At 43.5% G+C, this 25,092-nt stretch overlaps 1 protein-coding gene across 19 annotated transcripts in view; it reads left to right on the top strand.

Moving 5' to 3' along the window:
• MSI2 (musashi RNA binding protein 2) overlaps positions 1-25,092 on the top strand; it is a 1,016,916-nt gene that overhangs the window by 936,328 nt on the left and 55,496 nt on the right. For 6 of the 19 annotated variants that reach the window (XM_069226626.1, XM_069226631.1, XM_069226625.1 and 3 more), the window contains 2 exons: positions 18,328-18,536; positions 24,456-24,533. The exons of 3 other annotated variants lie outside the window; for them this stretch is intronic. In XM_069226626.1, coding sequence (XP_069082727.1) covers positions 18,328-18,536; positions 24,456-24,497 — 251 coding nt within the window. In that variant the 3' untranslated portion in view covers positions 24,498-24,533. Of the gene's footprint in view, positions 1-18,288; positions 18,537-24,455; positions 24,534-25,092 lie in introns of all 19 variants that reach the window. 10 more of the 19 variants (XM_069226630.1, XM_069226624.1, XM_069226627.1 and 7 more) reach the window with 2 other exon arrangements.

Below are 25,092 nucleotides of genomic sequence, written 5' to 3'. Positions count from 1 at the left end.
GAATACAAATGGAAACTCATTTACTGCTATGAGATCAGCACAGAGAAGCAGATAAGACGTACGGCTCCAAGAGGTACTCTGGCAGCTTACTACTACCACCAACTAAATTTGTATGGCGCCAAATACTTTATATTATCTAGGATGCGACAAAGAGAGGCAAATCACTTCTGTGCCATTGTTCAAAACCTTATAAAGGTGTGTAGAAGCTCAAGTCAATTGAAAATAGAGGCCTTTGTTGCTTTAGCCAGAGTAAAACAAACACACTTTTCATGAGTGTGTTGGGAGTGGTTTATGCTTTATACATACATATCTGATAGAGACGTCTAGTTGCAAATTCCTTACCTTAGAATTTCCCCCCCCAGGCATCAGACTGGATCCGTAGATTTTTTTCTTCGAGCAATACCCTTTCGCCACATTAGGTGGTGTCAGTAGACTCCACGGGCGTCATTGGTGTCATAGTCGCCGTGATGATGTTGGGAGTAGTAAATAGACTCCTCCTCAGCACAGTGTTGTCTATTCTTTTCTTTCTGCACCACGCGCTGATCCGGAGAGAGCTACCGTATGTCAATTTTTGACCGGCTTTGACTCTTTTGTTGAGTTTTTGTGAAGCTTTTGGTGCGTCGAGGGATGTCCCCGAAGACAAGCTTCAAACCGTGCGAGGGCTGTCACTGCATGATGTAGGTGACTGATTCGCATTGGGTCTGTTTGTGGTGCGTGGAGTGTGACCACGACCCGAATTCGTGCTCCAATCGCTGGGCCATGCACCCGAAGCCTTGAGGGAGTGGTCCCTCAAGCTTATGGCAGCCAGGCGTTCGACTACGCATAGGTACCGGTCTCGCTCAAGAGGAAGGTCTCGAGACCGATAAAGGAGCCGCCACCACTCGTATTCTTTGAAGTCTTTGGGTCAAGGTAAGAAGTCGTCGAAGCAATCCTGTCATCCTTCGACTTCACCACGCCGCTCGGTTGATGTGACGCAGGAGGAGCGTCGATGCTCGAGGCCTCCGCCTTCGGAGCCTGCTGTTGGGTCCGCTCTGTGCCTCCCTGAGTTTCTGGAAGCTGGGCCGACCCCTGCCCAATTGAAGGAATTTTAATGGGTCATGCACCTCATTTGTGGGCAGTCTGACCCCACTACAGCGCCTTCAGGTCCAAGGAGATCGGTTGGAGGACCTTTAGGTTCAGCGCAGGTGGCTCCAGCTACCGAAGTCACCTCCAGATCTGCTATCAGGTCCGCATCAATGGTGGTAGTACCCTGGCACGGGTTCGATTGTCGACGCTTCAGACGACGGTGGTGCCCACCATCGATGTCAACCTGATCCCCAACGACTGATTCGGACTGGCATCAGCTGACGCCACCTTCTTCTTTGATGGGGCCTATTCACCCCAGGTTAGATTCGGACCCTTAGTTTTATGGGGTCGAATTCAGGGAAGGATTGCAGGGGTCCTTGAACCCTTATGAATACCAGGATGACCCTAACTTGGACTGGGCACAGGAGTTGGGCGAGGCCATTGGTCTGGATACCTCTCCGATGCTGGCATGCTATCTCCTACATTGGCTAGGGTGGCGGGAGCTACTTATTCCATGGTGGTCAGTAGGGCGGCTGAGATCCTTGGCCTTGAGCTGCCTACTGTTCAGGTCAGGTTTAATCTCCTGACAGAGGTGCTTCAACCAGGGGCTTCCACATCTGAGCCTCTTTTTCCATTCCATGAAGCCCTCTCCTGATGCAGATGCTTAAACCATGGGCTTCCCCATCTGAGCCTCTTCTTCCATTCAATGAAGCCCTCACCTATGTCCTTTTGCGTACTTGGTCCAGACCCAACATAGAGGCTCCTGTGGCAGGACAATTGCACGCTGCCATCGTAGTCCGTCCCCTCACTCTGGTCCAGTTGGCGACAGGATTCGCAATTACCTGCCCCACTGGGAGTCCATCGCTAGGGACAGGTAGGTTTTGCAGATCGTTCGAAGGGGCTACATGCCTCCCATCATTCAGCCATTTTCCAGAGGATCATTCGGCACTTCTCCGCCGGGAAGGCACTGCTCTCTTTGCCAAGGAAGCCATAGAGAGGGTCCCTGCGCCAGAAGTAGGTTGGGGTTGTTACTTTGGCTACTTTCTGGTTCCCAGAACAAGACAAGGGCTTAAGTCCTATCCTAGAACTTCGAGCCCTCAATCTCTTCCTCAAGGAGAAATCCAAAATGCTCACCCTGGCTCAGGCCCTGTCTGCTTTGGACCCAGAGGACTGGATGGTAGTGTTGGACTTGCAGGACGCTTATTTCCATATTCCCATCCTGCCTTCCCACAGACGCTACTTACGATTTGTGGCAGATCACAAGCACTTTCAATTTACCGTGCTCCCCTTTAGCCTTACCAGGTGTTCACAAAATTGATGGCAGGGGTTGCAACTCATCTGTGCAGGTTGGGGGTTTCAGTCTTCCCCCACCTCGACGACTGGATGTTGAAGTACTCGCCCCAGAAAGTCGTCTCTCACCTTCAGACCACGTCGACCCTCCTGCACACGCTGGGGTTCACTGTAAACATGCCAAAGTCACACCTGACTCTCTCTGACTCTTCCTTTAATCAGGGCTGTTCTGGACACAATGTGGTTTCGGGCCTATCCTCACAAAAAGCGAGTCCAGGATATTCAGGCTATGATTCTGATCTTTCAGCCTCTATCTTACGTTTTGGTGAGACTGACTCTGAGGGTTCTGGGTCTCATGGCCTCCTGCATCCTGCTAGTGGCATATGCCAAATGGCATATACAGCCTGTCCAGTGGGACTTGAAGTTCCAGTGGGCGCAGCAGCAGGGAAACCCCTCTGACATGGTCCAGATCTCGGTGGGGACTGCAGAAGACCTGCAGTGGTGGCTTTGGAATCTGCATTGGGCCAACAGCAGATCCCTCTCACTTCCTCAACTAGATCTATCCATAGTGACGGACGTGTCACTTCTGGGATGTGGGGCCACATGGGATAGGCGGAGATCAGAGGCCCCTGGTCTCTGGTGGAGTCTGGACTCCATATCAGTCCTCTGGAGCTCTGGGCGATCAGGCTTCCGTTTAAAGCATTTTTTCCCTATCTCAAAGAGAAAGTAGTGCAAGTGTTCACGGGCAACACTACCGCCTGTGGTACTGCAACAAACGGGGCGTATTAGGGTCCTGAACCCTTTGTCAGGAGGTGCTGCGCCTCTGGACATGGCTGGCACATCAGGACATCACCCTGGTGGTTCAAAATCTGGCAGGCTCTTTGAACCCCAGAGCAGACAAACTCAGCCGTCCATGCATAGCCAATCACAAATGGCATCTTCATCCGGATTTGGCACAAGGTTTCTTTCAGCAGTGGGGAGAGCCTTGGTTAGATCTGTTCGCCTCTGCAGAGAACGTGCAATGTCAGCTGTTTTGCACGTTGGAGTTCACAAGGCAGCACTCATTCAGAGACTCTTTTCGTCTTGAGTGGAACTTTAGCCTCCTTTATGCCTTTCCACCTATACCACTTCTGTCCAGAGTTCTGAAGAAGATCAAGAACTACCGGGCCCAAGTAATATTGGTGGCTCCAGACTGGGCGTGGAGAGTATGGTATCCAGAGCTACTGAGCATGTCCATCGATCCACCACTCAGACTGCCCCTTCGGGAGGATCTTCTGAGGCAGCAGAAGGGGACGATTCTCCACCTGAACCTGTCCAACCTCCGCCTTCATGCGTGGAGATTGAGCGGCGGCAGTTGACGGCTTTTGACCTTCCATCCGCAGTCTGTGTGATGTAATCTTGGCAGCCAAGCGTACCTCCACCAAAACGGTATATGCCTGTTGTTGGCATGAATTTGTGGCATGGTGTGCCAACAAATCTGTTGATCCCCTCTCTGCTTCTTTTTCTGAGGTTCTTTTGTTCATTCTTTCTTTGGTCCAGCAGGGCTCTGCTTTGGGCACCCTTAAGAGCTATTTATCAGCTATTTCATCCTTTCTTAGGTTGCCTGATCAGCCTTTACTCTTTAAGTCTCCTATTGTTAGTAGATTCCTTAAGGGCCTCGCCCATTTGTTTCCTCCCTCTCGTTTATCATGCCTCAGTGGGACCTCAATCTTGTCCTTACTTAATGTGTGGTCCTTTTGAGTCTATGCACAGTTGTCCCTTTCACGAGCCTTACTTTCAAAACTGTTTTTCTTGTTGCCATCACTTCTGCTCGCAGAGTGAGTGAGCTTCAAGTTCTATCTTCTACGCCCCCATTTTTGTCTGTGCACTCTGAAAAAGTGGTGTTACGCACTAAGGCTTCCTTCCTTTCCAAAGTCGTTACACCTTTTCATGTAGGCCAGTCCATCACTTAGCCTACTTTTTAGGCACCTCCACATACTTCTCATGAGGCGGAGACACCCGACCGTCTGGATCCAAAATGAGCATTGGCGTTCTATCTCAGTTGTACTAAAGATTTCCAGGTGGACAATCAACTCTTTGTTGGATATGTGGGTGCGAAGATAGGGAAGGTGGTGTATAAATGTACCATCTCTTGATGGGTACTTCTTTGCATCAAGATGTGCTACGCTTTGGCAAAGAAGCAACCCCCTGAGGGCTTGTCCGCTCATTCCACCAGAGCAACTGCTGCTTGCACTGCGTTAGCAGGCTGCGTTCCTGTCCTAGATATCTGCCAGGCAGCTCCGTGGGTATCCTTGCACATGTTTACTAAACATTACTGCCTGGACAGTCTGGTCCGTAGGGGTGGCTATTTTGGTCGTTCGGACCTGTAGGACTTTCTAGTATGATCTTAGTTTGCAGCCCACCTCCGAGGATGGCATTGCTTGGGTATCTATTCTAAGGTAAGTAATCTGCAACTAGAAGTTTCTATCAGATGTACAAGTTACCTTTGGTAATGATGTATCTGGTAGAGGCATATTCTAGTTGCAGATTCCTTACCCCCCACACGTCCTCCCCGCTTGCAAACTGATTTCTAAGGACAGGGCTTCCCCATTCAGGGCCTTAGGTCTGGGGCACCAGTTTGTGGTGTTTGCGTCTCTGAGCTTTGGCATGGAAAGTTGTGAAAAGAAACTGACATCACTGTACTGAGGCAGCGTCTATGTACTACTCCCAACGTCATCACAACAACTATGACGCCAACAACACCCGCGGAGTCGACCGACTCCACCTAACGACACACAAAGGTATTGCTCGAAGAAAAAAATCTCTGGTTCCAATCTGACGCCTGGGGGGAAAATTCTAAGGTAAGGAATCTACAACTAGAATATGTCTCTACCAGATATATTGTTACCGAAGGTAAGTGACTTGTACTTATGGGTAAGATGTGTTTATTTCAAATAATGGAGAACCACGTTAACCTTTATTCAACATACCAAAGTTTTCACAAGCACATCACCTATTGAGACATGCTTCTGTATAGTAAAGATTCTCAAATCACAACATTTCTGGATTGCATTGATGAAAGTATGCCGAATCCTTTGCAGTTTGTATGTAAGCCATACTTACCCGACCGGCTGGAACCAGGCATTTGTCTGTGGTTAAGATGAGCTTCAGAAACATAAGGGAAGAAACAAAAATGCAAGGTGTTCTTGAATCACCCTAGTTCCCAGTATTGTATTGTAGGACAGTGTAATCCTGATAATTAGGAGACGAACTACGAAAGGTGAGTTTTCATTGCCATGCAGCCCATATACAGTAGTAGGATTTGAGCAGTTGTGGGTAAACAGTCAATATTTTTACTTTCCAGTACCTAGGGGCCTTCCACCCTAGACAACTGCCTTTGTAGCTAACTTTAACAGACGTTTACTATGCCCCCAAAATCTCAGGTACTGCATCCACAGAGAGATGCGAGTTGTAAAGGTGATATTTTGGTAAGTTCTTAGAAAGGTGCTTGTGCGTTACCCCCTTCAGGGTACTGCACTTAAGAGAATTTTAAGTGATGATGCCAAGCGCTCATGTACATGTTCATTGATGCCAATGGATAGTTGGCATGCACAATAGGGGAACGAGCAAATGCAGTGGATCGACTTGCAAGATTTCAGAATACATATGAGTAATGGTCCTATCCGTGGAGGTCTAAAGATGTGAATGCTCGAAACATTAATTTATGACCAGTTGGAGTATCCTTAATGTATCCTAAAAAGTTGTATATTCCGTCTGGTTATTTAACATGTCAGCCTGATTGACTAATTTTAGAATCACGCTCCGAGAGCAACCATTGTTCAACCTGAAGCTATTTTTGTGTTTCTTGCCTCGTGTGCCATGGAAATGTTAATGGATAAAATTGTGAAGAGTATCCACCTAGGCATGGTATCTCCAAGTTGAATCATGTGTTTTCATGTGTGCAGTCAAATGAATGAAACTACTTCCTGAGCCAAGGGTGTGGTGGGATAATGTGGGCACGTCAGGTAACACAACATTTTGTTAATTTTAGCAACCCTTTGCTTAGTTCATACATTTCCTCACTGAGCAGACTCGGTTTTATATACTTTGAGATTAATAAAATAATATGAATTAGGTAATAGCATAGACTGTATCAAGAGATAATTCGTTTTGTAGTAAGCACTTTCTAAATGATGAAAGAAATTAAGTTAAATTTAGTTAGGTTTGAGAGTGGAGACATTTTTTTCTTCTCAATGTGTGCTCGGCAGTTGTTTGGGACCTTGATTTCTTGCTGTGTATAAACCTGCTTATCAGTAGAATATCCCTGAAGCAATTTAGGAAAAACCTATTGTGCGTTTAACCTGCCAACAGAGAAGGACAAGATCTCAAGCATCAGCAAATCCTTTTACTGAGAAATAAAATGAAGGGAGCTGTCCAAGGGCATTTTAAGTAATGGGCTACACCGTCCATCACCCTCCAAGTGTAAGGTGTCCTTCAGCCCTAGGGATCCTTTTTAAGGGTTCTGCAGGGCCTGGAGACTACCTTTCACGGTTCCTTGTTTAAGTGCTACCATCACTGAACATGAAGGCAGGTTTGATCATTTTAACATACATTCAATGTGTTTATCATAATTTAAAACCTAATTTCATAAATCGATTAATACTTGATAAGGTGTGGAGTTGGATTGGTATTTCCCTGGTCCTTGGTAGGGTGGGTTCATCGGGGTTTTAATCAGCTAATGGAATCTGATTTTGAAGAGAATAATAAAGGCGCGCTCCGAGTTAGAACTGTAGTCTCTGGAAGCTGAACATGTTGCTGGCTGTATTCAGGGGTAGATTTGGAAACGTAAATGGGCACAGTTAGAGGTTCAGGAGCAGGATTGAACAAATGTTGTAGTATTTGAACCAGACTCAAGCATTTTGAAAAAGGGTCTATACTATTATCACCAAGATAAAGAATATCAAATGGTATAAGCCAGTGGTTCCCAACTTTTTGACTTCTGTGGATCCCCACTTTATCATTACTGGAACCCAGGGACCCCCGCTGGATCATTATTTGGAACCTGGGACCCCACCACTGAGTAATTACTGAAAGCCGGGACCCTGGTCTAAACATGTTGATGATTTGAAAATCAAAACAATACACAAAATACAGAACCGAGCATTCATCAAACACATTTAGTTTGCAAACAAATGTAAATAAAAAAAATAAAAACATTTAATGGGAAGGTTGGATGGAACTTTTCAAAATTCAGTTGAAGCCGCACATCGTCCACACTGTATTCTGTTTGGTGCACCTGTGCTGCTCCCACGATTCAATCTGAAGATAGTAATTTCATTTTTAGCCCCCCGTTTCAGATTTTTTGACCTTTACAGTAAGCTGTAACAATTTCAGCTGTAGGTTTAGCCACTTATTGTACATGCACTTTATTCATCTGTTACTATTTAATTTCCTAAGCAGTCACAGACCCCCTGGGGAGGCTGAGAGCCACTGTTTTAAGTCCTAGTGTTATGCTTGGGCAGGTGGGAGGTGTACAAAAGCTCTTAGAGGTATTCAGGAGTAGTATTGAGACGATCCAGGAACAGGATATACTGCATCAGTGGTTGTATTCAAGAGTTGACTTGGATATTATTGAGATATTAATGTTCATATACTTAAGAGAAATGATTAGAGGTACCTAGGAAAAGGCATATACATGTCTGAGCAGGGTCAGAGAGGTTCATGGGCTGAATCATTGTGGGTGTGATACTGATCCCAGATTGTCAAGATTCAGGTGTGCAGAACACTAGACATCCAGGGGCGTGATTACAGGTAGCAGGAGTTGAATTAAAGGCACATAGGAGGTGGACCTGTGGTGTCCAGGTACAGCAGTTGAAGTATCAGGAAGGGAACTCTAGGTAGTATCAGGCTGGATTTAAACTATTCAGGATGTGGTTTAGAGCTCTGTAGCAGAAAGGTATTTGGATTCGGAAGCTGGATCAAATACTTTTTTGAGATTTGATAAGGGACATTAGGGTGCATGAATGGGAGTTCTGGGAGTGGGATAAACGTTATCTGGGAGGACAGTTCAAATTGACGGGATTGAGGACTAAGGGAAGCTGGGAACCGGACTATGGGTAGCTAATCCAAGACTAGAGGTAACTGGAAGCAGTACTGGGAAGATTCTAGGAGTGGAATTGGAGGTGGTTGAAAGCAGGTTTGGAGGATTCACGCGTAGGGTTGGATGTTTCCAGGAATAGGACATGAAAAATGAAATACAAAATACTCAGAGCAGAATTATGGGCAACCAGAAGAACTATACATTCCTTAGAGGGCAACATTGCTTATACAGGATTGGCATTAGAGGAGCACTAATTTTATCGATAATTAGTACATCTATATAGCCCTTCCATAATCTGAATTTTGTTTTAACATTGATAAGAGGTGGTCCTTTTACCCAGCTCAGTGGCCCGATTTTTATAATGCACTTTTTCTATTCGCGAGTGATGGACATTTTAACAAGTACTGACTGTCCAATGAAGTGCCATGAAGGTGTTCATTTTAATAGGTGGGACCTACATATTATTTGAAAGAAAGAAAACAGTGATTGGCTGAATGCTTGGATTAATTTCATACAGTGGTGTGCGCTCTGGGGCTGTTGTTATTTAACACTGTAGAACTATCAAGAGACGGGTATTTAAAAAAATATTTTGATTCCTTGGGTTTTTCCAAGTCCAAGCTTTTTTTTAACGGGATAGCCTAATTTCAGTATTTTTTCCCCTCTTTAGTGTAGTTTATATTTTATTTTACCCCCATGTATATCATGCCTATGTTTCTATTACTAAAATATTTTTGTCCCAGATAGGCTATAAAGAACATTCTGGCTTCCTGGGGGTGGAGAAAGGGAGATTGATGACCTCTGTTCACTTGTGTTAAAAGTGGACTTATATATTGGTTAACCCTTACTGAACATATGATAGCATACCCAAGAAAAGCCAATTAGATAACCCTGCAGAGTCGGGCAGCAGAAAACGTTTTAATAGCAAACATGGAACGTGATGTTCCACAGAAGCTGAACCAAAGTTTAGGACCCAGGTTAAAAAGAGTAGTAACCAAGGGATGGCCATATCACAATCTAGAACATCCTAGTTTTTCATGCTTTGAATTCAGAATTCTTAGTACACTGCACTTAATGAAATAGTACACTGTACTTTGTAACACACTTGTTCGAAATGTGTGTGAAGGTGTTAGAAGCATTAGACGCCTCCATCTCTTACTCTTGTGGTACTAATACCAGGTTACCCCCTGCACAGAACGGGGCAGGGCAGTTGTTGGGTTTTAAGCATTGCTTTACTGCCCCCTTGAAAGCACACTACTTGACCGGCTTAGAAAGGTGCAAGGGTTTCCAGCGAGTGATGTTCACCACTGGTCGCAGTCAGCTTACCTGTCCAATATTTAGCAAATCATGATCTTTTTGTCTAGTTGACACACCACATACAACTGACAATCTTTGCTCCTTTATGATGGGCCGTTCCCCAGCATGTGGTGCATCTAACAGCATGTGCTTGCCACGCAAAGGACTAGCCTTTCTTCGCCCGAATAATGGTGGCTTGGTTTGCCACCCCCACTTATGCTGCTAAGGCTTCTACTTTTCCCATGGATTTAAGACACTCATTGGCCTTTAAAAATACATTTGCTGTATTTTGCTTTGGAGATGTGAAAGGGTGAAAATACACCAAACTCTTTTCGGCTTATTCATTTTCATCAACAGTAACTTTTCCATTTTGCCCCGGGCGAATTTTGAGGATGTGGGCTGTTTTTGCAAATTTACAAGATTAGAAAGACCGCAGCCCGCATTTCAGTCGTGTTAGTCACTCGGTGTACCATTCATAATCGAATTTAAAACGAGGCAGAAGCTGCGGATAGACAAACCGAACTTACTTACATTTTGATTTATAGACACTACAAGATGTCCCCAATCTTCTTTGGTTACAGTTGTGTTTTTAATTTTGAAAACATAGGAAGTGTGATAATCCCTACCAGACAGTTCAGTAAGATACGAGAGAAAGCCATATGCAGCGTCCTAGAGTGATATTAATGGAGGGGCTGTAGCTGCTTCTGTTTACCTTCTTAGTGTGAAGAGGGATTGTAGAATGAAGACCAGGAACTAATGGCCGTCTGTGGAGACCACACTACCCGTGAGCAATTAAACTCCTTTAATTTTTTTAATGATGTTTAATACTGGAGTTTTGTTGTTTCTGTGCACTGTAATCGGTATGACATCCAACGTACCAGTACTCAATTTATTGACCTTAAAAGGATTAAAGACTGAGTTGGCTCTTCCGAAATATGCACTAGTAACTTACAAGTAGCACCAGCGGTCTGGCCCATTTTACTAGCTTGTTTGTTCCTTTAAAGCAATATTCACGTTGAAGACTCGCAGACATTTGCAGAGTGGCAAACGTCATAATAGTATGATCAGCAACTCTGCTTTAAGCACCTGTTATACATGGTCATTCATCCATCTGTTTATTTGGCACCCATTTCGCCTTCATGTGAGTACTATTTATAGCCTATTGCGTTGAGGTGCAGTTTCTTTTTTTTTCTTTTACTGAGAAACCGCATCAGTTAGTTTATAACACTTCGAATTGCATCACTTGCGAATGGAAGGATTTCTATTATAATTCAGTGCAGTATGACTATGAAAATGTTACACTTGGTATTTTTCTTCCTTCTCCAGAAAGCCTGACAATAGCTACTAGCAATGCATCTTGACTTAAGCGTAGTTCTTACTGTGACTAAAAAATTTAATTGTTGGGGGTTATCCCTTCACTTAATTCCTGTCCTCTTAAGCTCGGACTCTGATACCCAAAAACCTTAACCATATAACATTAATCCTATATATTATATGTTTAACCTTTGACCTCATTGTCTTACACCAGTGCCCTAACACTTATATCCCTGAACCTAAATTCAGTGCCCGAAACCCTTAATCGTATGTCCCCGGCCCATAGCCCCAGACCTCTGCGCTTACGACTATTCACGCTATCCTTGTCCATTTACAATACAACCTTACCCAGCCCCTGTATATCCCAAACATACATTGTCAACCGAACCCCATGCCCTTAAGCCCCATACATGTAAACCCTATACCTCAACGCTGTACTCCAGACCCCTAAACGTATGTCCCAGGTCCTTAAGAATATTTCCTTAACCCCATCTCATACCCTTGAACCCTATGACGTTGACTTCTGTTCCCTTAATTATGTACCTTTAACGTTATGGCCCTAGCCTCATACCTCTAACCCTCCACGTCTTAAACTCAAACCTTAAATATGTACCCTACACCTCCTACTGTTAGCCACCTCTGCTCTACATTACTAACACGTAAACTTTAGCATCTTTACTGTTTATCCTTTTCACGGTGTTGTGGTGTCCTTGCATGCATTTATTTTGGGAGCAAACACAACGCTTTTTTTTTTATTGTTTTTTGCTTTCAAACCTTTGAGGCAGTGTGGGTGCGGTGCAGTCCTGTAGTTACTTGTCAGTCCCTCCTTTGACATTATGCAGTAGTAACGTGCACGTAGAAGAACAAAGAGATACAACTACACCTTCGCTATGATCATTTCAAAATATAGTTAGTTATCTCAAGGTTGTTTTTTTTCTCGAACTAAACCTGTTAGTAACTTCTTTTAATTGTTGTATCTTAAATTGTAGTCTTGCTTACAAAAGCCAGTTTTCACCCAGCTTCAGAAAACAAAAGTTTATAGACACCCTTCAGGGTAGGTGTACAGAAAACTATAATTTCCAGCTTAGCTCTTGCTTACCTTTCCCATCGTATATTCCTTCTAGGAACTGCCTCAGCTGTACCCCATTGGTTTATGCTAATTTCCTCCTAATAACATTTTTAATTAATCAAGTAATTTAGGGATCATTGTTGAAAGATTGCCGGTTTCCATTATTACCATTACAACTATCCCAGCTATCAGCAAAAACAGCAATGGGAGCAAACACCTGCTGCTTTTGATTCCTATAGAAGCTTATCTTTATCTCCCCCTAAACCTTCTTTGCAGCATAATGTCATTGCCACTCAGCAAAACATACTGCAGTCTCTCAGTAGCAGCATTCGTCAGACTACAGAATTGGTTGCCACCTTTCTCAAAACATTCATCAGTAAATGAAAGACCTGTTTTAATTACTCTCTTAAATCACTTTCACAGAAATGCTAAAGAAATATATCATCTTGGACAGGGTCGCCAAACATATACAGTCTTGAATAGTACAGTTCTGCCTCTGTGCATAATAAGACCACTTCACCGCAAGTCTCACAAGTGAACAAACTGCTAACACATTATTTAGGTTAATCTCCAAAGATATTACTCCCACCAACCTAGCCCTAGTCACAGATAACTAGCAAAAGCCTATCAACCTTGTTTCACAAAATCACAAAAAGCTGCACTAGGCATTCCATAGAAGAACACGCTGCTAAAACAGCCACAAATTATTGCTAAAAGAGCCATAAATGATTGCTGAAACAGACAAGCAACCAATCCCTGCCCTTCCTCAGACAGACTTCCCTAAAGCCCATGTGATAACTTCTGAACAAGACACTTCTAAGCCCCCAAATTTTTAAGTGCATAAAGACATCTTGATCAGGCACATAAGCCATGTCTTAAACCTGTACCTCAAAGACGTAATAGTTTCAGCAACTCTCAAGTGTGCCATCTCCACTCCCCTACTCAAAAGGCTACGCTGAACACAAATATCACTACCAACTATAGTCCATTTCTAGTCCTCCCTACTCTGTTGTAGATCCTCTAGATAAACTGTACTCATCTCAATAGTCGTGTTGTCCTTAATCTATTATTCCGATTTTTTTACCAGCACAGGATGGTGAAACAGGCCTATTTGCAATATGGGATGCCCCGCTTGAGATAACCAACAAAGAAAAGACATTACTTCTAGATTGCTTCTTGGCCTACTACACCTGTGCTTTACACAAGCCTACTTCCTCACCTCTGCAGTAGTGTGATACTAGGACTCTGTCATCCCTAGCTTGCGTTCATTTGCCAGATATCAATGACTTGATTAGGACTGTTCTTGACCAGTTTTTATCATGCTTCTTTTGAAAAACTGTGACCCTCACCCTGTTCCTTATTAGTTCAATCTTAGATCTCTGCTGTCTCTCGAACATCAGTGGTGTGAATCACCAAATTGAAATATAGTACCACTTTGAGAAATACCATAAAATATGAATACTAGAGTATTATTAAACCCACTGAATCTGAAAAGTATTGTCACACATAATCCTAACCCCTATCAGTCCAAATACTGCTACTCTTCCTACATCAACTAATCAAACATCTGAGTGAAAAATGACTTAATGCAGAGGTCGGTTCTTTGGGACAGTACTCAACCCCCCTGCATAGCTCTACATTTTTTTCATCTTTTTGTATAGCGCTGGTGTACTGACCAGTATGAATACTTTACAAAAAATGATCAGATATAATTTCACTTACAGAAATAGCTGTGAGAAGGTGCCTAATCAATGGATACTGCATGTTCATGTATTAAGAAAAAATTTGCAAGATGTGTCCATGCAGGTTTGGAACAGGAAGGGACAGAATGTGTACGTGTCAGTGCCTATGTATAGCTGTAACTAAGAGATTAGGATAGGCCGAATACTAGTCAGTGTCAATGATGAATTTATATCAAACTGATGAAGGTGAGGCAATATGCTCATCATTTCTCTTCTTGCTCTAGTTAAGAGCGCTATCAACGCAAGTATAACTTGGAAAGATGAATCTTCACACCGTTCTTAACTCTAAGATGTCGATTAATATTTTTTGTTATACTGGCAAAGAGTTCTAATTGTAGAGGCGCTGTAATGTATTTGTTTTAAGTGTTTGAGTTCAGAATTGAAGTGCTTCTGGGTAAATCGTGATCTTAAACCTTAGGCTGTCATGCCGCTCGATATACTCTTTAGATACTGAGACCTTGCATGGGCTTCCTATGTATATTGGTTTGAGAGTGAGTAAACTCATTTTACAAGGTATTCGCTCCTTTAGCAGAGGCCAACGAGGTAGCCTCAGAGTAGGGGAGATGTGGATTAACCTTTTCCTCTCATATATTAATGCTGCATTGTAGAGGAATGTCACTTTTATTGGTGTTGGTATATTAGTGGGTAGACAAACCATGGTAGTGCTGGATTCTGGAAATATTTAGATAACGTGCAACTGCCCTTGTGTGTTCCTTAGAGAGAAGATGATTTTCAGAGCATGCACATAGATATTGGCCGATTGCCAAACTTCGTGATGCAGGAGATAATGGCTAGTGGCGAGTCGATTGAGGAACCAAGTGAATTTCATACTTAGATTGACCTAGCACTTCAAAACCAGATAAATGAGCGCAGTGAAATACAACACCCTATATTGAGGGCATTGCCAAAAGGCCCTAGCTTGTTCTATAATTATCTTCTGCATTGTCGAAGGCAACTAGTTCTAGTTAAAACATGGTCACGTGGCACGCCCTCTGACCTTTAGTGTTCTGTAACCTACACCATTGTACCAGGTGATTATTCTTGTAAGGCGCGTGGGTGTAACGCCTTGCCTCGCTGCTCCTCCCTCCACCACGTAGAAGTACCTTTTTGAACTACAGTTCTTTTAAGGTGGCACCCCTGCATACTTGGTCCTAGGTTTGCCCACAGCAGTCCTTTTTAGGGTCGAGCCTGCGTTGCATGCACTCGCGCATGCGTATCGTATCGCAGCGAGACGCTTTTGTATTTAGAAAAGGGCTCGGAGCCCTGTCAACTTCACGTCAGTGTTTTTTATTGGTTCGTGGGCTTGCCTAATAAAATCTGCTTGCTTTCATTAGTCGAAGGCAAGCATACGTCATGCCTTTTCCGGTGGCTAGCCCTCCTCGAGCGCAGGGACCAAGTACAGAAAACATGCGAGGCTCGCTGTTTTCCATCGGGCTCGTGGACTTCTTTTTCTCTAATTTACGAGTGTGATCTCGCTTGGCAGAAGTCGAGCGCTTTACATAACTAATTTCACTTTTTCGGGTTGTGTACACAAATGCACTTTTGCCCGATAGGTGAAAAGTCGGGTTAGGAGTTTACAACGCGATCAGCTCTAACATGAGCAAACGCGAGACCCGTTGCATTGTAAATGCTTGTTTAATGCAGCATCGTCATTCATGCTAAGTTTTGGCGAGTTACCACCTTTTTTTTTAAATAATAAGCTACGGTCTTGACCTAGATTAACCAAGAAATTGCTCAAGTTGCGATCACATGGCAGGTTACCATTTGTGGGAAAGGATGTTTTTTCTGGAGTGAGTTGTATAATTTTCTCACCTTTACTGTGCACTATTATTTCTCTCCATTAGATTGCTCTACTTCTGCTGTTATTGGGTTCTTTATAATTTCTTTTGAAGCAGCACACCAGTGCATTGCATTCCTGAGACAAGACATTGTATTCCTAATGAGTTTACTATGTACTTAGCTTGTAGTCCAATGGGCTAGTTCTGCATTAAGAAGTTTCTAATATTCCAAACAAGTAGTAGTAAGGCTGCAGTGCAGACTGCCTGTGTGCTGGATGGAGCCAAGAGGGAAGCCACAGACCATTAAGAAAAATGCCTGGGAGAAGAAAAAAGTATTGCTGGCAGATGTATCCATTGTTTAGTTTAATCTGCCAATTACAATCATTGATGATATTGTTCCTTGAATAAAACGCCCCTCTCTAGGTCCGAACCTTCCGAATTGATTATCCTATGATTGGAGATTCCTGTTTCCCTCATAACCTGGTAGAGATGCATTCCCCTCTATTGAGAGTAAAATGGCTTTGAGGGTGTGAAAAAGGAATTTTCTCTCACAGTATTGTTTCTGAACAGCACACATGTACTTACATTATTATCATTTTTAAACCAGCAGCAACAGTGATAGAGCCCCCCGCTTTGTGGCGTGGTAGTGTGTGCTAATCATTTGAGAGTACTGCCACATCTAAGGTGTGTGGTTAAAAGCAGAGCGGCAGGAGCATTTGTTTAATGTTTCTTTTTCTTTGAGGAGGGACTATTGCCTTGTACCTTTTCTTAATAGGCGAACTGCATCCCCTCCAAAGTGCCTCATATGTTGGTCTTGAGCCTTGACATGCTGAAAACCACTTTCAGGCAATGCCAACTTTTGGAGTTGGGCATTTGTTTGCGGAACACTCAATCATACCCAGTCACTTTGTCTTAATTTGTAGATCTCATTTTATTTCCTGAATAGCCCAATTTGTTCAGTACCTCCCTGCAAATATGTATTCAAGTTATTCTGTATCACTAATCTCATTACTTTTTTTTTTTCAACGCAGTTCTCATCAGTATTATCCACATGTATGCAAGTTTGGCATTTCCCAGTTTTCAGTTTGGTCACCGTCCATGTTTCCCACACATTTGCCCACACTTGTTTTGCGAGAATGACACTCTTCCTTAGGTCAAAAACACTTGTTTGGCTGTTTAGGGCAATACTAGTTTCCGAACATTAGATCTTATAAGGGTTCACGACTACTACTTGCTTGGCAGCCTCTGCAGAGACTCCACTCGGACCCCATAGCCCTAAGTCTAAATCCTCCAGCGAGTACTGTTGTTTGTATTTTGTTAGCCGTGCCTTCTCCCCTTGCCTAGTGCTTAGAGCACAATCGGACTTTGTGCATGCACACTCTAGGTATGTGTTCCCTTCAGTGCTTAATTTGTAAATAAAAAGGTGCCGGTGCCGAAAGACCTCCTCTTAAACATGCAGTTGCTGCAGTTAAATGTGCGAACACTGAGGCAGCGTAAACCCGAAGCCATCTTGGAGCTCTTCAATCCATTTAAAGCCACTCCTTGCCCCTTCAGCTCACACCTGTGGCTTTCTGCTGTCCCTCATTGTATTGTATTGTACTGTAATCGTATTCATATAGCTCTTACTACCCCTGACGAGGCGTCAAAGCGCTTTTCGGTGAATAGTGTGCTGCATTTTCGTTTTTCTCTTTCTCCGTCTTTCCCAAACTTGGCTTTTGCTCACAGCAAATGCTTGAGGCAGAAGAATAAGCGCCGGCTCTCAAAAATAAGTGCCGGTGCTCAGCACTGGAAACAACAAGCAGAAATTAAGCACTGGTTCCCTTTCTTTGGGGACTGGCGGAGTTGGCTGTTCTGTTAATAAGGAGCTTTGAATATAGTTAAAGTCTCACATTCCGGATGAAATGCATAGCTGAGGCTAGGTTAGCTTATATTTTTAAAGAAATGCTGCAGGATTTTTTTTATACGTGAGCACATGCCAGTCATATAAAAAAATACTTAAAGAATGGCATTATACTTATTGCATAAAACATTACTATGAACGTAGCGTGTTAGCTACAATACAGGTGTACTGGTTCCGAAATCTTTGGCTAATTCTATTCAGTGCCATCATATAATAATCTAGTTGGAGCGCGTTGTACCATAGTTAATTATGTACCATAGTCTTTGCATAATGAGCATGTAACTCCATCTCCCATGTCTGCACCCACTCTTTTAACCTCTTGCGGCTCAAAATGGTTTCCCAAGTTGCGAAATCTGCTTTGAGACTTGGTGAGGTCTTAATATCAGTACTAACACAACGTGTAGTCGCGGACTGGTTCCTTTGTAGTTTGCATGGGATGTGAATGCTGTTTCACCGTGCCTAGATCTCGAAAACTGTTTTTAATGCATGAGCATCAACTGCAATGTGGCCAAATCCCTGTGTATATCTTGTTTGTGATAATTTGTTGACATGAATATTTACAGTCTTTGAATGCCATATTGTGTTGGTTGTCTGTACTGCACATTGTTAACTGGAGTGCCATGCTTTGATTCAGTAGTGTCGCTGCCTACGCTGCAGCTTGTGCTGTTGTTCCTTGGCATGGCCTTGGTTGAGTGTTGGAAGTCATGCCCAGGCTGTTTCTCATAGTGTCTGGCTTTTGTTATAACTGTGCATGCTAGGCTCCAGCCTGATACCCAGCTCTATTCTCTGCACACCAGTCCTGAATAGCTACAGTGCTCAACCCAACTTTGGCGCACCCAATTCCCCGGCAGGCACCAACCCCGGTCGACCAGGAGGCTTCCCGGGGGCGAACAGCCCCGGACCGGTGGCAGACATCTACGGGACCGCCAGTCAGGACTCTGGCGTGGGCAACTACATAAGTGCCGCCAGCCCTCAGCCGGGCTCCGGCTTTGGCCACGGAATGGCTGTGAGTAACTGTTTTCTTTTTTTTTCTCATTATTCTCCACCTCTGTGATTTGAATTGAGCTCAGCATTTTCTTCCAGGTTTCCTATTAAAAATGAATTGTGCAGTGCACTGCACACTTAGCCTTTTGCCGCTCAGCGATGCCGTTCTCTCTGACCTCCTGAATTTACTAATAGACCCGTTTCAGAACTGCACACTCCAGTGCCCCAGGCTGTCACCTGAATTATAAGCTGGATTGAAAACTCTTGTTTGAACCTCTGCTCCGCTGTTCTATAGAATCCCTGTACCTTAAGCATCGTTTGCATTACGTTTCAGAATCACCGGTCCATTTCAAGTTTGAAGGACCCTCAGATCTGTATTTTGCTAGATCTCGGTTCGGTCCCGCCCCGGTCATCGATCCGTGCCTTCGAATGCATTTGGCCTTCTGCACTGGACTGTATTTAAGGTTGTGCCGCAAATGTGTTGTAGATCATTGTAAGTGGCATTTAAAAATAGTGCCGTAACATTTTTTTTAAAAACATTTTTTATAAGAAGAGCAGGAGAAAGTGGTCCGGAGTAGTAGTAGAAAGAGATAGAGGTTAGTAAGAGCTTAAGCTTAGTTTTCCACTTCTTTCCAGGAGCTGTCTTGGCTCTGCTATCCTTCCGGTGCCACCTCTGTAGTTCTGAGATAGCACTCACCTCTTCATTGTAAGTGACCACATCCTTTCAGAGTTTAGTCCACTGTACTACAAAGTACCACAAACTTAAAGTGGTGTCGTGATTGTGTTAAAAATGGCAAATTTTTTTTTTTGGGGGGGGGGGGTTGTTGTTTTTTTTTTTTTTGCTTTTTTGCTTTTTTTTTTTCCCAGCAAAGTGTAGACCAAACCCATCCTCACAACAGTTGCTGCTTAAGTCCGTGGAAAAAGAGGAACAAAACAAAAGCAAACAGAAAGAGACAACAAAAAGACTAAAACTCCCATGCTTACACTATACCAGTGCAGGCCACATACCTATGAGAAAGCAAACTGGGATGACATGGCGTGCATATACGCATAAATGTGCTGTTGCCTGTTGTGAAAAAATGCCTTTTTTTTTGGCTCCTAGCTTAAAGACACAAGGCACACCATTTAATGATTCTCTTGACTCATCAAAATATTTTCTGATTCGGAGGATTGGTAAATTTTTTGCTCCAACACAGGTGAGGAGAAAACATACACATTTGTAGGCCTTTTGCCTACTCCTTACCGATGAAATGGCAATCGCCTTGTAGCCATGTTAAGGAGCGTGACATCCTTACCTAAACTCCTGACATCTGCTCGTGAGAGGCGTCTTCTGAGCTAGAACAGCCCTGGACCCATTTTGGGGGTGGATGCCTTACAGTTTTTTTTTTTTTCCCTTAACCGTTTTGTTTTGGCAGTTTCCAGGTTTGCACCTGTTTAGAATCAGTCAGACTAGTACATTTGTGTTTCATGTGAGCCAGAGTAGAGTCCGGGTCTTAAACCCTGAACCCACGTTGAATTACTTTTCTCTTGCGTGCCAGTGACGTAGGTGAATGAGTGTTGCTCACAAAGCCAGGGAAATACCTGATGAAACGTTGACTTATCGCCTTCTGATACGGGGTAATTGGGCGATATGTAGCAGACCAATTGGTATGAGACGCATATTGTTAGGTTGTCTATTGTGAGCATTGCGTCTTGTTTCAAGTCCCAGAAAGACCACGGTGTTTTGTGGTTATAACAACCAACCTTTTTCGAGGGCCTTGTTCATAACTGGTGCAAGAATGGTGGAACCGTTCGAGGCAGTAAATAGCACACCTCCACATAACGACATAGATGGTTAAACATAAAATGGCAATGTTTGGGGCTTACGGATTGAACTAGACGTAATGTGAGTTTTCAGTAGTGGTTGTAGCCCAGGGTCATGGAAGAAGCTGTCGCTGCCTTGTCGTTCTACCACATTAGAAACATTGTAAAAGGTAGTAAAGAAAAGCAGTTTGGAGCGCCCTACCTGCTGTTTTTCCGATTATATTGTTTGTCTCGCTGTGTTGTCGGTGGGATATTGTTTGAATCTGCCTGGCAGCTTCCGAGCAGCGGCGCCGCGCTGCAGGTGTCTGCATCCCAGCATAAAGCAAACCGATTTACCCACGCTTCAAAATGGGCAGGTTGTGTAATTACATTTTAAAGACATAATGCCACAATAGGACTGCAAATTAGTCCTTGTTTGGTGCTGCTTCTCCTTTGCCCCACTACCTTCGTGAACCAGCCAATGGGTGTGCTCGTCAGACTCCATGTTCCCTCGGAAGGTTTGCAGTTTTTTCCATTGCCGCGTAAGCCATGCTTGAAAGTGCCACCCTGAAGAGCCCGCCATGCCCTCAAGAATGGAAGGGAGGTCTAACGGTGCACGAAAAGCATTTTATAAAGCTGTACCAATGCACTGGTTGAGTTTGAAATCACAAACCCTTGGTTGAGATGATTAATTCCTTCATGGAAGGTCGTCTACGTTTCTTTTGCTGAATTGGTCATCCAGCTCTTCATGTGTATTTCTTGGGCAGAACTTCAGCTGGTGGCTTGATGAAATGTAAACGACAGTTCTGTAGGTTTGAATCCCTTAATGTTGTATTCAGACTCTTTTTTTTTTTTAAACTCATAAAATGTTGACAAATAAGGCAATAGGAGTCCAGGAAGATACATGATTTTCCAGGATCTCACTGGATTGAAAATCAGCTTTTAGAGCAGACAACGTGAAACCACTGCTCCTCCTGTCTTTTGAATGATTATCAACTTCTTCTGTGAAGTCCGTAACCACCAAGTTGATTACATGTGTTGGTTGCTCCATGAAGTGCGCTTGCTCTTGCACGCTCACTGGTGGAGTCAGAATTTCCAGTGTGTGTTCCAGTAGAAGTTCCACACGTCCACGAGAAAGCTTCACATCCTCATTGTTTTGCAGTCTGTAGTGATGAAGTAAACATCAGTCCTCATTCACAATAAACGCCTGCGAGATGAGCTCCAGTACCTTCATGGTATTTTTAGGAGTGTACGTCTCATGATTTCTTATGTGTTCTCATACATATGTATAGTTGAGGAACAAAACATTTACAATCTCGTATCAATAGTAGCCGATGCAATCCTTTTGGGATCTGCGATGGAGTTCAATAATTGTAGTGCTGGGTGTTGTCTGTTTTTCAGTACTCTGCAGCACCCCTGCACCCTTAGTCCGCAAGCTGACCTTCGCAGCGGTGGTTAATAGTTGTATAATGATGCTGAGGCAAAGCCACTAGAAGACTAGTTTGTTTTTATACAATATCAGTATGATGAAATGCTAGTGTGCATACTTTATGGGGAAGCACCACCATTTACTCCATTTGTTAGAACTTTGGCAGCTCCCCGGACACTGTAGCAATGTCCTAATGATGATCCTATACATTAATTATACCCCAGGAATGAACTTAGATGCAGTGTTTTTATTATTGCACAAAAGCTGTGTAATTCAGGTTTGTTTGCACTTGTTAATCCTCCTAATTTGATGGTTCCTCATCTCACAACCCATGTTACAGGAGCAGGACCGGGCTACGTTTAGCACAAACTCCAGGTGCACTTCCTATGCCTCTGTGCCTACACTTTTTACACCTAGAGTTGATTTTAGAGTAACATAACGAGTTCTGAGCACAATTTTGCAGTCAGTGTGCAAAAATTGCAGATTTAAACTCTCAGATTTTGCAGATAATTGTTAGCAATTCTGAAAACCTGGACTAGCTGCATAAATCCAGGATCCGATTCATAAGCTTATTCAGGATGCCTGAAAAGGTGGCACTTGACGAGTAGTGAGATGGGGTAGTTGGCCAGCTGAGTAGTGCACCTGAAGGGCCTGTGGGACAATGAAGAAGTAGGTACCGGCCTACTGGGAAGTTGTCTGACACTGGATACAGGAGTGAAGCATTGCATAGATGCCTGCGTATTCGAATAACACAATTTAATGTACTACTCGTCAGGCTCTTTACATCATTGGCGGAATACTTTTTTCTCAATTGCTGCAGCTGCTTCTTGCTTTATATAGTGTCCAGGATGAAAAACTGAACACGATTCGAAACTTTGCTACTCACACAATCCTTGCCATAGCTGTTGCTCCATCTTTGAAATTGGGTAACCGTGTACTTTCTGTTCTCCCATTCCTGGTGTGTTTGAGTATAAACATTTCAGCTTGCCCCCCCCCCCCCACCCCCCCAAAAATTAACATAGCAGACCAGTAATATAGCTGTAGAATGATGTCATTATGGTGTGCATTTTTACAAGCAAGGATCTTACCAATGCTAGTTCAGCAAACAGTTTTTCTGTGGTGGTGCTTAATTTTCTAGTTGTAACTATATATATATATATATATATATATATATATATATATATATATATATATATATATATATATATACATATATTTCACAACAGTAAAGTGTTGTGTACACTTCTCTGGTGGAGTGTTTTAAAAAAACTTCTGCCCTTCACACCCTTTAACCTGATTGACGGCTTTGCGGCTTTAAGTATGTCCATCTTGCGTTGAGTGGAGGCTAAGTGCACAGTGCCGTCCGTTGAAATGACGTGGACCACGTCTTGTTTGGCTGAGCTGGGCTCTGCGATCCTTCCCCCAGCCTTTTTTATTTGTAATCTTTTTTTTTTTTTTTCCTCCGGCCTTCTGGCTGTTTCTCCCAGCCTCCGAATTCGCGTTCGGTTCCATTCCCATCACAGTGCAATTTGCAAAAGTTTAAAATCCCATCGGATCCGTTGTACTATCAAATGTGGAATATTATTATAGGCTAAGAGCTCCAATATATCAATTTGAATTACCATCCATCCTCGTTTATCGAGCTCCCCTCATTTCCATCTCTGACTTGAAATGAACGCCTGGCTGTGCTTGAAAACCTGAGGACTTCGACCTCCAAGGACTTGAAATAAAAGTACTGCCTTGAGTTCGTGAGTTACGTGGCCCTACTGCGACCTGGTCCCTTTGGTGATTGGCCCTGCTTCCTGGCCACGCTCTATTTCTTGGACTCTTCGATGGTGTCCCTAGCCTCGTTCAGTGCACCATATGCTTTCTAACTCGAATCGGTGCACCAGGCGTTTTTAAATGGATTCGGTGCACCAGATATTTTCAGCTACGTTTAGTGCAGCGAACATTTTACAAAAGCATTCAATACAGCGCGATTTGTTTCCATCTAGATTCTGTGTAGAAAATGTTTTTCAACTGCATTCAGTGCAGCTGAAAAGTTCGTAGCTTCTTATTGAAACTGTACAAAGGGGACATTGACCTATAAAGAAAATCCATTTTACCCTGAAAGACCTTTGGGCTTCAGGATGAACAAAAGGCCCTAAGGGAGAGTCCTTCACAGGCACTTATTTATGGCAAACAATCTAGCCTGTTAATCCCTCCCTGCTGTTTACCCAGCAGCCACACGTGGTCTCACTCACCAACACGGAGTGCTTCGGGGCACCTTTGAATTCCTTCTTTTCTTCCCCTGCAGATGGCTAGTCGGGGCTTCCAGTGAAGTAGTATTTTCCAATGTCACTTCTCAGCCACCGCAGATTCGGTCTTCTATAGTTTGCCCCAGTTATAGGAGCACTCTTTCCCTGATAATATACCTTCTGTCCAGTGTTTATTCTCGGACCTGTAAGAAATTCAGTAAGCTCAATTTTTCCAGGTCTCCTTTGTATACATATTTACACTGAAAGTGTTCACTCCCAAGTATAAAAGGGGAGTACAAGAGATGTATCTATAGCTCCCCTACCTTTTAGTTAAACATTTAAGTGTTGCCATTGGTTTCAGGTCTTTTCTAGATTTTTCATACAGTGCATGCCAGGGCCTGGAGCAGTTGCCTTACAAGTGCTTGATTACCATGCTTTTCGCTGATCTTACATGAACGCAGCGCTGACGACCTTTCCAATTTTACCTTCCCAGGGACCTCTGATTGCGACGGCTTTCACAAATGGGTACCATTGAAACGTTACTGCTGATTGGCTGCCATCTCCCTCTGAGGTATTGTTGACGTTCTATGTTGAGCTTTCCTTTCTTTTTTTCCTTTGCATAGTCTTTCCAGTCATCTACAGAACGCCTCATCCTGTATTGTCTTTTGGGCGGGTGATGATTGCAGATGGGGAATGTTTTTTGCACTGCCTGATTCAAAGCTTTTAGATCTGATAAATGTAATAATAGTCCAAAGCGTGCGATGTGTAATATTGGAGAAACTGGAAAATGTATGAAGTCGTATATAACTATTTATTGACTTTATTCTAAAAAGTGGTTGTTGTCAGAATTGTCATTCAAAAGCACGTCTCAAAAAGGGACATACCAATAGTGTGGTAGATCGATCCATCCAATTGTTGATCTGGGAGGGAGATGTATAAGTAATGTTTTTGAGCTGTTGCTCCCAATGTGCTAGACACATGTCCCTCAGAAACCTACAGGTTTCAAACCTTGTTGGGAATGTCACAGACAGATGTCTGTGTCTGATCTGATTCTTCCCCCTCCCCAAATTGGCCTGTCTTTGGTGTCAGGGGTGGGACCATGACTCCAGGACCTGCCCAGACTGTCGGTC

The sequence above is a fragment of the Pleurodeles waltl genome, chromosome 3_2 (genome assembly GCF_031143425.1).
Source record: "Pleurodeles waltl isolate 20211129_DDA chromosome 3_2, aPleWal1.hap1.20221129, whole genome shotgun sequence".
Taxonomy (NCBI): Eukaryota; Metazoa; Chordata; class Amphibia; order Caudata; family Salamandridae; genus Pleurodeles; species Pleurodeles waltl.
Note: the sequence above shows the minus strand (reverse complement) of the source record. Positions and strands in the feature narration are given on the sequence as shown.